Genomic DNA, 12,941 nt, shown 5'->3' with positions numbered 1-12,941 from the left:
TTAAGAACCACTGGTATATGCCATCATACTGCCCAGTACTGCAGGGATAAATACATGCACATATGTACAAAACCGCTTGCATACTCTTAAATACTCTTTCCACAGTCAACCGCTGTCAAAGACAAATAGCCTGGCACATATGGCTCAGCTCATCGAAGCAGCGAGTGAAGCTATACAGATATTTATAAACTACACTGGGGCTTCTTGATTTGAGGCCACATGTTTCTACTCCACACTCATCCTGTCTATTCATGCACACTCATGAGCTCTTGGCTCCAGAGCTTCTCTCCTCCCTTTGCGGGCTTATATGAATGTATAGCCACCATAATGGAGGGAGCGAGCTAAAGAGAGACATAGGGAGAGCTTTCTGGGGACGGATCCAACCGTTTTCTCCACGCACACACACACACACGCAGGCGACTCTGCCAGGTTCACGTGTGTGTGAGTGAAATTGGAGACGAAGTTGGACCCCAGCAGCAGAGAAAGTACAGCTGTGAAAGAGATTCACGTGCGAGTGAGAGAGAACGAGAGGACGAGAGAGGTGCAGCTGTTGGGGATTTGCTGTGAGCTGCTTAAGTCATGGCTTGGCTCGTGTCCTCTGTTTTTGACCTAATAGCTTAGAGTCAGGTTGGACAAACTCGCTGAACTCTCCAGCGCGCATCCATCTCAGCCAGGGGGGGAGCTCTCATTGTTACCAAGTGATCGCGCACAGCTCTCACCGCAATGAAAAGGGGACTGTTTTCACAGGTTTCTGCCACTTATCACACTCAAAGGGGCGGCACTTGTGCTTTATCAAAAGGATGGGGATATTTGTGTTGGCACGTGGGATTAAAGTACTATAAACAAACCGAGTAGTCACCATTACTCAAGCGCTGAACTGTGCTATTCTCAGGAAAGCCACTGCTGTTCCATGTGCTTTACCTCCTCCTCTTCCTGTCCCGCTGTTCCCTACGTTGCAGGCAGAAAAGAAGGCGAAACTGGTGTCTGTGATGAACTCAATGGAGGACCATGGCGAGGTAGAATCGGAGCCTCAAAAAGACAGCTCCATAATCACCGTCCCACTACTCTTTCCTCCACCAACGCCGCAAATGCAGCAGCAACCGCCACAGCCTCAAGCTCAACCTCAGACCAACCTCAAACCCCAGCCTTCTCCCCAGCAACAACCTCCACCATTCCAACAGCAACAGCAGCAGCAGCCTACGGATCCGGCCTCTCCAACTGTTGCCACCACCCCAGAGCCTGTGCCTATAGGGGATGGAGACAAGACCTCACCCAAGTCCACTGACACAGAGTCCGAGTACGAGGTACGAGTAGCTTCCTCACGATCATGGTGCTTTGAGGTTGACCATTTCGAAATATTGCACAGAACGCTGTAGACTTTCTGTGCTTTGGATGATGGTTAGGTATGTTTTGAAGCAGGGTAGCTGGTTTGAGCTGGTTTAAGCTGGTCCTTAGTTGGTCATGAACTGGTTTAAGCAGGTTAAACCAGCTCAAACCATGCTTCAAAACATACCTAACCAGCATATGCCGTTTTTTTTTCAACAGGTTATTTAGTTACCCAGATAAGTTTTGGGATAAATGTGGGATTTTATTTGTTCAAAGAGTGCCTAAAGTTAATTTAGTTTCATTATCAAAGCAAAACCAACTTTTGACACTTGCTTTCTGATAGGTTAATTATTCTCAGAGAAATCTCAGGATTATGCCATGTTATCCTGGAACTTATTTGGCTGTCCAGCTTTGAAAGTCAGGTTTAAACAGCAGGGCCCGTCTTCTGCTGGAGGGTTGTTTCATATGAAGTCTGGGAGTAATCTGAAACTATATTAAAACTATTATCGTACAGCTTCTTGCCTTAAGGTGTGATCATTAGTGAAGTTGCTGTGAAATTTTGTAGTGTGGAGATAAAGCACAGCTCACACCGAAGACATTTTCAAACCAAGAAATTTTCTGTGGATCATCTCGATAAATCTACACTATGAAATTTGTGTAGGAAAATATTCCACCGAACAACGGTAAATGTGACGGCACCTTTAAAAGTTCAAAGCCAGATTGTGAGGGTGGTTAACTCCAGAAGAGCAATTTACTACAACAATTGCAGTTCAAATGTCAGGATTAAAGGTTGTCTATTTATAGATATTTATATCACCATAGAGTTATCATCCTGGCTGAAAGCTAAGACGGTAAAAAGAAATATAATTAAAGATAATGCAGAAGACAGGTTCTGTTATGAACAGTTCACATTTTTTTGTATTTATGTATAACTGATCCAACGAATGTTCGTATATTGCAGGACGGCAGAGGTTTCGGCATCGGTGAGCTTGTGTGGGGAAAGCTACGAGGATTCTCCTGGTGGCCCGGTCGGATTGTATCCTGGTTAGAGACTGGACGCAGCCGGGCGGCTGAGGGCACTAGATGGGTCAAGTGGTTCGGAGACAGCAAGTTTTCTGTGGTAAGTTTGTATTCACTCTCGAGGCAGATGGTGCTAAACAAGTAAATTCTTAAAGAAATTACTTTAAATGAGGAAACAATGCGAGTTAAAGGATTAGTTCACTTCCAGAACTAAAATTTACAGGTAATTTACTCACCACCTTGTCATCCAAGATGTTCATGTCTTTGTTCAGTCGTAAAGAAATTATGTTTTTTAAGGAAAACATCTTAGGAATTATCACTATATAGTGGACTTCTATGGTGCCCGTGGTTTGAACTTCCAAAATGCAGTTTAAATGCAGCTTCAAATGCCTCTAAATGATCCCAGCCAAGGAAGAGGATGCACAGAGTACACATGTGCATCGCAGAGCTAGACAAGATGAGCATTTGACGTTAAAAAGTATATAAATTGTAATTTGTTTTTAGAAAATAACCAATCGTTTCTCTAAATAAGACCCTTCTTCCTCGGCTGGGATTGTTTAGAGCCTATTGAAGCTGCATTTAAACTGCATTTTGGATTACCTTTTTGAGGTACCATAGAAGTCCACTATTTGGAGACTGTTTTCCTCAAAAAAAACATAATTTCTTCATGACTGAAGAAAAAAAGACATAGACATCTTGGATGACAAGGGAGTGAGTACATTATCTATACATTTTTGTTCTAGAAGTGAACTACTCCTTTAAAGCGATAGTTCACCCAAAAATTTTCATTATTTACCCACCCTCAAGTTGTTTCTGTATGAGTTTCTTTCTTCTGTTCTGTTCAACACAAATGAAGATATTTTGAAGAATGTTGGGAACCAAACAGCTGATGTTTGCCATTGACTGCCATAGTAGGAAGAAAAAATACTATGGAAGTCAATGGTTACTAGCAACTGTTTGATAGAAAATATCTTCTTTTGTATTCAACAGAGGAAAGAATTTCATACAAGTTTGGAACAACGTGAGGATGAGTAAATAATGACAAAATCCCTTAAAGGAGAAGTCCACTTCCAGAACAAAAATTCACAGATAATATACTCACGCCCTTGTCATCCAAGATGTTACGTTTTTCTTTCTTCAGCCGTAAAGAAATTTTGTTTTTTGAGGGAAACATTTCAGGATTTTTGTCCATATAATGGACTGCTATGGTCCCTCGATTTTGAACTTCCAAAATGCAGTTTAAATGCGGCTTCAAATGATCCAAATGTGGTTGTAAACGATCCCAACCGAGAAAGAAGGGTCTTATCTAGTGAAATGATCAGTTAATTCATTAAAAACATACAATTTAAATACTTTTTAATCTCAAACGCTCGTCTTTTCTTGCTCTCCCTGAACTCTGTGTATTCTGGTTCAAGACAGTTAGGGTATGTCGAAAAAACTCCAATCGTATTTTGTCCCTCAACTTCAAAAATCATTTTAAAATCATCCTACATCACTGCAGAAGTTCTGACCCAGTCTTTGCAAAGTGAACATGCAAAGAAGATAAAACAGCAATGAGATGGGAGTTTTTCGACATACCCTAACTGTCATGAACCGTAAAAAAAAAAGTTCAGGCAGAGCGAGACAAGACGAGCGTTTGACATTAAAAAGTATGTAAATTGTATTATTTTTATGAAAATAATCGATCGTTTTGCTGGATAAGACCCTTCTTTCTCGGCTGGAATCGTTTACAACCACATGCATTTTGGAAGTTCAAACTCGGGGCACCATAGAAGTCCATTATATGGAGAAAAATCCTGAAATGTTTTCTTCAAAAAACATTTTTTTACGACTGAAGAAAGAAAGACATGAACATCTTGGATGACAAGGGGTGAGTACATTATCTGTCGTTTTTTGTTCTGGAAGTGGACTTTTGTTGCAGAATTTGTTGACAGTAAGGGACAAATCGTAGTTTTCTCTGGTGCTCAATGTTATGATTCCATTGCTGTGGATAGAGGTTGTATTGTAACCCAGAACAACCCACTAAATGTTTTGTTTCATTTTTTCCTGGTAGGTCTGTGTTGAAAAACTGTTGCCTTTAAGTTCCTTCCACAACGCCTTTCACCAGCCAACCTACAATAAACAACCAATGTACAAGAAAGCCATCTTTGAGGTGCTACAGGTAGGAATTCGTTTGTTTTACAGATTCCGGATTAAACAAAACAAATTTTATTGTTATATTCCAAATCAATAACTCAGACCAGCAAAAATCTCTTTCAAGAAAATGTTTGAATGCCGTGCTTTGCAGGTAGCCAGCACTAGAGCAGGCAAAAACTTCCTCACATGCCTGGAGAGTGACGACACTGACACTTCTAAGTCAGTAGACATGCAAAACAAACAGATGATTGAATGGGCCATGACAGGATTTCAACCCACAGGACCTAAAGGTCTAGAGCCGCCTGAAGGTAAGACTGCTGCTGTTTCATACTGACATACATATATCTGCTTGCTTGGCAAAGGAAAATGTCAAGCTTGTTGAAAGGGATAGTTCACCAAGAAATGAAAATTCTGTCATTTACTCAATTTCATGTGCTGCTGTTTATTTTAGTAGTACACAAACAGAGACTTTTGTTTCTTTTTCAGTGGTGCACAAACTTTTCATGTAACTTTGAGCTCTTTTAATACAACAGTCTATAATGACTGAAATTTTTAAAGGGATAGTTCACCCAAAAATGAAAAATTAACCCATGATTTACTCCCCCTCAAGCCATCCTAGGTGTATATGACTTTCTTCTTTCAGGTAAATACAGAGTTATATTAAAAAATGTCCTGGCTCTTCCAAGCTTTATAATGGCAGTGAATGGGTGTTAAGATTTTGAAGTCCAATAAAGGGCATCCATCCATCATTAAAAGTACTCCACACAGCTCCAGGGGGATAAGAAAGGCCTCCTGAAGCAAATCGATGCTTTTTATGTACGAAAGATATCCATATTTAAACTTTATAAACCGTAATCTCTAGCTTTGTTTACAGAAGAGGAAAACCAGTCTCCCCTTGGCTCATATGGACAGGGTTGCCAGGTTTTCACAACAAAACCCACCTAATTGGTACTCGAAACTAGCCCAAAACTAGCTCAATCGCATTTCGAGGGGTGTCTCTAGGTTTTGTTTTGCTCTCTCCTCTGTGCTTTCGTGTTCATCACTTCTCACCGGAGCTTATGCTACGCTTACGTTATCCGCTGGAACGCCACTCTCTCTTGAACGCGTGTACAACAGTTAGCGGAAGCTAGAGATTATGGTTTATAAAGTTTTAAATATGCATTTATTTTACCCAAACGCAACGATTCACTTCAGAAGGCCTTTATTAACCCCCTGGAGCCGTGTGCAGCACTTTTTATTATGGATAGATGCACTTTATTGGACTTCAAAAGCTCAACACCCATTCACTGCCATTCTAAAGCTTGGAAGAGCCAGGACATTTTTTAATATTACTCTGATTGTATTCGTCTAAAAGAAGAAAGTCATATACACCTAGGATGGCTTGAGGGTGAGTAAATCATAGGGTAACTATAATTTTTGTGTAAACTATCCCTTTAAGCTCCAGAAATCACAAAAAGCACCATGAAAGTGGTCCATATGATTCATGTGATATATTCCAAATCTTCTGAATTCATAAAAAATTGTAGCCGCTATAACTTCCCCTCCAGTGAGCTGTTCACTTAAGAATCACTGTGAGTGAATCACTGATTCAGGTGAGTTGAACTGAAGAACTAGATTCAGTGAAAGAATCGTTCATTTTAGTTCCAGTTCTTCTCAGTTTCTCTCTGGTTTTCCCACAAAGCTTCAGAAAATTTAGAATATGTCAGACAAATCACAGACCACGTTGATTATCCTTTTTGATGTTGCCGACATTCATGGTTACTATAAACTGTCATTGTGTGGAAAAGACACGCGTGTAGATTCTGCAAAATGTCATGTTTTGTTAATCTCTTTTCACTTTTTGGCTGAATTTTTTCCATGTTTTCCAAGTTTCCCCATGCTGTAATAGTTGTAGTGAGATAATGCTGACTTTAAGGGAAAGAGTTTATTAGTTAACATTCAATCTGGTGGAATTCCTAATGGTCACAGTTCCTCGGTTCAGAGATTTTGGAGAATTTTGGCTTTTGAGAGCAGTTGTAGATGCTTACTAGATGTTTATCCATTAAGCCTGTACACATGCCTGCCCACCAGGAATTAAAGGAGAAGTCCACTTCCAAAACAAAGATTCACATATAATGTACTCACCCCCTTGTCATCCAAGATGTTTATGTCTTTCTTTCTTCAGTCGTAAAGAAATTATGTTTTTTGGGGAAAACACTTCAGCATTTTTTCTCCATATAATGGACTGGCTGGTATTTTGAACTTCCAAAAGGCAGTTTAAATGATCAGTTTAAACGATTGGTTATTTTTATTAAAATAATACAATTTAAATACTTTTTCATCTCAAATGCTCGTCTTGCCTTTCTCTCCCTGAACTCTTTGTATTCTGGTTCAAGACAGTTACGGTATGTCGAAAAACTCCAATCGTATTTTCTCCCTCAACTTCAAAAATCATTTCAAAATCATCCTACATCACTGCAGAAGTACCGACCCAGTCTTTGCAAAGTGAACATGCAAAGAAGATCAAACACCCTTAACAAAAAAGGTAAAACAGCGATATAGGACGATTTTGAAGTTGAGGGAGAACATGAGATGGGAGTTTTTCGACATACCCTAACTGTCATGAACCGGAACAAAATGGAGTTCAGGCAGAGTAAGACAAGACGAGCATTTGGCATTAAAAAGTATATAAATTGTATTAATTTTATTAAAATCACGATCGTTACGTTAGATAAGACGCTACTTTCTCAGCTGGGATTGTTTACAACTGCATTTGGGATCGTTTGAAGCCGCATTTTGGAAGTTTAAAATCAGTGCACCATATCAGTCCATTACATGGAGAAAAATCCTGAAATGTTTTCCTCAAAAAACATAATTTCTTTATGACTGAAGAAAGAAAGACATGAACATTTTGGATGACAAGGGGGTGAGTATATTATTGGTAAATTGTTGTTCTGGAAGTGGACTTCTCCTTTAAGCTGTTACTAGTTAAATCAAAACAATCGTGTCCACCGGACGTTTACATAGACACACTACGTAATCCATTAACGAATAGCTATACGTACCATTGTGCCTTTTTCAGAGGAGCGTAACCCCTACAAAGAAGTGTATCCAGAGATGTGGGTGGAGCCAGAGGCGGCGGCCTACATGCCCCCACCAGCAAAAAAGCCCCGCAAGAGCACAGCTACAGAGAAACCCAAGGTCAAAGACATCATCGACGAGCGGACTCGAGGTGAGCGGATACTCTCACTGAACCAGGTCAGCGAGTTCAAAGAGTTCTCGCTCATAAACACACACCCACACATGCTAAATCAGGATTAGCGCTCTCATCTACTCAGCCGGCAGAGTAAACACAAGAGGGTGTGTCTGGAACTATGACAGGGGTCCCGTCTAATCCTACAAGTTTAAAGAGACACGTTTTGTATTGAATTGTGGCACATGTTCAAACAGAGCTTTAAAATGCCACTTTCACCTACATATTACCCATTTGTTGCTGTTATAATACATGCTAAGGATTTCAAAATGACTTACCATGTTTTAGGGCAGGAAAACCTAACAGTAGTAATAAAGAGACGAGCTGTTAAATCAGCAGGGAGCTTTATTAAACAATCAAACAGAGGCAAACTGGAGCAGACTTGCACCATCTCCTTTGTGGGTTACATGTCGAGCCAAGAGTTGCACTCCGCTTGCAACAGTTTGGTAGTTACAAATGGCTTTATATTTCACCTTAGTTAGCACACCTGCTTAATATTTAATGAAAACACAATAAAAAGTAGTGCATTTCAAATTAAATAACGAAAATTGTTTTCTACTTTATTTTAAAATGTAATTTATTCCAAAGATTGTGGATTAATCGGATTATACACATTAATGTATATATTTAAGAAATATTCACAAGTATATGTATTTATTATAATTTTATATATCTTATATTATATAGAAATAAAAATATTTTGTACATAAATAACATATTTATCTTAAATATATACATTAACTTATGTATATTTATATATACATAATAATTACAAACAGTACACACACATATATTAGGCAAACACAAACTTTTATTTTGCATGCAATTAATTACGATTAATCGTTTGACAGCCCTAATAAATACACATATATACGCTACCAGGCAAAAGTTTTTTAACAGTGAGATTTTTAATGTTTTTGAAAAATTCTATTCAAGCCTGCCTTTATTTGATTCAAAATACAGCAAAAGCAGTAATATTGTGAAATATTTTTACTGTTTAAAATAACTGTTTTCTATTTGAATATATTTAAAAATTTAATTTTTCCTGTGATCAAAGCTAAAACATTTTTTAACATCATTACTCAAGTCTTCAGTGTCACATAAAACTTCAGAAATCATTCTAATATGCTGATTTGCTGTTCAAGAAACTATTATTATTTCTATTATTAATATTTCAAAAAAGCGTTTATCTGAAATAAAAAGCTTTTGTAACATGATACACTATACCATTCAAAAGCTTAGAGTCAGTTTTTTTTTTTTTTTTGTGAGGGATTATAGAAATTAGTACTTTTATTTAGCAAGGATGCTTGATCACATGTGATGACGATATTTAAAATGTTACAAAAGATTTATATTTCAGATATTCATAAGAAACCTGAAAAAATTCTACTCTGCTGTTTTCAACATAATAATAATAATAAACAATGTTTTTTTAATAGTGAATCAGACTATTCGAATGATTTCTGAAGGATCATGTGACTAGAGTAATGATACTAAAAATTCAACTTTGTAATCACGGGAATAAATTACATTTTAAAATATATTCCAATAGAAATCAGTTACTGTAAATAGTAACAATATTTCAAAGTTTTACTCTTTTTGCTGTCAAATAAATGCAGGCTTGGTGAGAAGAAGAGACTAACAAAAACATTAAATATCTTAATGTTCACAAACTTTTGACTGGTAGTGTATTTAAGAAGTATATGTAATATATATTTATATTTAAATATAATATCAATCATATATGAATATATGTGTGTGTAAATATTTAGTAATATATACTTGTATGTGTATGTATTTATATATACATATAAATATACACAGTACACACACATACAGTACTGTGCAAAAGTTTTAGGCCGCTAGTATTTTCACCAGCTAAAAAATGGTTTAAAGTCAGTTATTTCTATCTTTGGCTGTAGTGTGTCAGTAGGAAATATCAGTTTACATTTCCAAACATTCTGTTTGCCATTAATTGTAATAATCTAGTGAGATTTTTGTTTGCACAGGCAGTCTGACAACAGCCAGTGCTCCACACTAATCTGATCTCACCATCATGCAGTCTGTCTCTGAAATGACATGAAGAAACAGAATAACTGAAACAGACTAAATCCAGAAGAACTGTTTCAACATCTCCAAGATGTTTCAAGTAACCTACCTGCAAAGCTACCTGAAAAACTATGCACAAGTGCACACAGGGCAAAAGCTGCTTTAAACGCAAAAGGATGGTCACATCAAATGCTGATTTATTTTAGTTAATAGAAGTTCTTTGATAAAGAAAATCTATTTATGACATTGTTTTTGACAGCATCCTCATTTTATGTGCCTAACTGCCTAAAAATGTTAACAGTACTGTAGCTTTGTAGGTATAGGTCTCTTAAAGCATCTTGGAGATGTTGCCACAGTTCTTCTGGATTTAGTCTGTCTCCGTTTTTTCTGTTTCTTAAGACAGACTGGATTGAATGATGAGAGATCAGATCTCTGTTTGCACAAGGAGTCTGACAACAGCCTGTGCTCCACACAAAAATCTCACTGGATTATTATAATTAATGGCAAAATGAATGTTTAGAAATGTAAACTGATATTTCCTACTGACACATTACAGCAAAAGACCGACTTTAACTGACTTTAAACCATTATTTAGCTGAGGAAAATACTAGTGGCCTAAGACTTTTGCACAGTACTGTATATTATGTAAAAACTTTTATTTCGGATCCGATTAATCACGATTAATCGATTTGACTGACCTAGTTTCTTTTTTTAATTACAGAACTGTTACTTTACTGCTACTTATGTATAATGTGTATTGCAAAAGAGACTATACAAATAAAAACTGAAAATTTTGATAAATTTGATTGAATTCATTGCTAGATTCTACTACTGCAAAACATCCAGAAAATGACATTAGTCAAGCAAATCTACAGTACTGCTGCATGAGTGACACTTTTGTACTAGTGTCAACTAGTATGATGAACTAGTATGTCTTGAAATTAATTAATTAATGTCAATGGAATAATTGACTCCGAACCTTGCGTTAATTTTTAATTCAGTTCAGGACTTGATATTTTTAATTATTTAGCTGTCCATCATAAATTATTTCTGACATATTTAATATGTAGTACCACTACAGTTACCAGCATTATTTTAGTTCATAGCATTTGTGGCATGGTCATAGTGTTTTGAATATTAAATAATTTAATTGCCAAAGTAAATGCAAAACCACTGGAATTTCCATTCAACAAGATGTCAAATAAAAAAGTGTCTGGGCCAAATGTCTGAAACACTGGGACGTTTTCCAGTTTTTAAATGTGCTTTTTTTTTGTCTGTTGTTTTTCAGAGAGGCTTGTATACGAAGTTCGTCAAAAATGTAGAAACATTGAAGGTATGTGTTCCACATACGGATTGAGATGTGTTTCATAACTGGCTGTCTGTCAGTATTAGAGGCTCTGCTAAAATCTCTCTCTCACTTTGAACACTTCCAGACATCTGCATCTCCTGTGGCAGCCTTAATGTTTCCCTGGAGCACCCACTCTTCATTGGAGGAATGTGCCAAAGCTGTAAGGTAAAAGCCAGGAAATTCCTGCTTCCTACTTCCTTGAGGGCGGCTTTGTTTGCCTGCTTGTAATTTTATCATGTCCATTTACATTATTGGCAGATTTTTTTTTCCTGTGACTTCTGAAAACAAAAGTTACATACTGCATGCTGTACATAATTATTTGCAAGGCAAATCATTCATAAAATAAAATAAAATAAAATAAAATAAAATGTATTTAGTGAATAGTTTTTTTTTTATATCAACCATTTAACCTTAACCAATTTAACCTAATTTATCCTATCATTTTAATACTGGCCAGAATTTTAATATTGCTACATCTATAGCATTAAATTATGTTTTTTTTTTTTTTTTAATAATAGACCAGCTTGCTAATATATATTTCTGTTTTAAAACAAATGAAGCACAATCAAAAAATAATTGCTAAACTACCATAAAACGCTCTCCTCTCTTTTTGAATGGTTCTGGAATGGCAAATGTTTTTCATTTGTCAACCACATATGCACAGTATTTCAAATGAATTAATATTTTATGTGTTTGTCCTTTTATAGAACTGCTTCTTAGAATGTGCGTATCAGTACGATGATGATGGCTACCAGTCCTATTGTACTATCTGCTGTGGAGGGAGGGAAGTACTCATGTGCGGAAACAATAACTGTTGCAGGTAAGACAGACTGTCGGCAGTGAGTTAACGATTTAAGTGCCAGGGGTTTTTTTTTTTTTTTCATTTTGACATCAAGATTTCAAAAGCTTGTAGCTTGAAAGGGCTTAAAGATAGAGATCTACTGTAAATTAGAAAAATGTTGGGCATGACCGAAAGTTTATGTGGGGTGTAAATATTAGGGGTGGGAATCTTCAGGCACTTCACGATCCGATTCGATTCCAGAACGATTCCACATTTTTCCCAAAATAATTCTTCTGCTGTGCAAATACATCTTTACAACCTTACATTTTAACCAAAATTGCAGTTTCTTTGCTTTTTGTTTATAATTGGAATCTCTGTATGTCAGTACTGCCATCTTAAAAGTAGGTGTGTGAATCTTCACTGGTGTCATGATTCAGTTCAATTACAATTTTCATTTTTTTCATTCAATATCACTATGCATCACATTATCAGTTTTCTATTATTTCTGCACTTTCTACATTTTCATAGAAATTTTATGTCAGATTTATTTTGTGCAAACTTTATTTTTTAATTATATAAACAGTCACTTATTATTATATAAAACAAGTGTTCTTTAAGTATCTAAAAGTTTTCAGACAATAGTTATGGATTTTTCTTTTTTCCTTAGCATTATTGCCGTTTGATTGTTAAGTTGGCTTGAAAAAGCCAACTTACTGATATTGTATTTAAACTTCATCTTCTTCTTCTTCTTCTGAGACCCTTTTTTAAAACGTATCTCCTCCTAGAGCTTTGAAGCTACAGCCACCAAACTCGGCCCAGACCTGCAGACTGGTCTGACTCGGGTTGCTATATCTTTTCTAACTGATCCGGCTTACGGTTTTCGTAAACCAGACTGTCAAAACCACCAAAAAATCCCATAGACTTACATTGACGGAATGTTCAAATAAGCCAATTCCAACTGTCAAAATTCAAATCTAAACTCCAAGAATCCTTTGAGACTAAATCAAGCTTCACTTCTATGTACTATTACTAATCCATTTAAACTCATT

At 36.6% G+C, this 12,941-nt stretch overlaps 1 protein-coding gene across 8 annotated transcripts in view; it reads left to right on the top strand.

Annotated features, from left to right (window-relative positions):
• dnmt3ab (DNA (cytosine-5-)-methyltransferase 3 alpha b) overlaps window positions 1–12,941 on the top strand; it is an 82,860-nt gene that overhangs the window by 50,893 nt on the left and 19,026 nt on the right. For all 8 annotated transcript variants that reach the window (XM_051132916.1, XM_051132918.1, XM_051132915.1 and 5 more), the window contains 8 exons: window positions 960–1,304; window positions 2,288–2,446; window positions 4,400–4,507; window positions 4,634–4,790; window positions 7,544–7,693; window positions 11,052–11,096; window positions 11,197–11,276; window positions 11,819–11,931. In XM_051132916.1, the coding sequence (XP_050988873.1) occupies window positions 960–1,304; window positions 2,288–2,446; window positions 4,400–4,507; window positions 4,634–4,790; window positions 7,544–7,693; window positions 11,052–11,096; window positions 11,197–11,276; window positions 11,819–11,931 (1,157 nt within the window). The remainder of the gene's footprint in view (window positions 1–959; window positions 1,305–2,287; window positions 2,447–4,399; window positions 4,508–4,633; window positions 4,791–7,543; window positions 7,694–11,051; window positions 11,097–11,196; window positions 11,277–11,818; window positions 11,932–12,941) is intronic.

Source organism: Labeo rohita, chromosome 17 (genome assembly GCF_022985175.1).
Source record: "Labeo rohita strain BAU-BD-2019 chromosome 17, IGBB_LRoh.1.0, whole genome shotgun sequence".
Lineage (NCBI taxonomy): Eukaryota > Metazoa > Chordata > Actinopteri > Cypriniformes > Cyprinidae > Labeo > Labeo rohita.
This window is presented reverse-complemented; position numbering and strand designations above follow the sequence as displayed.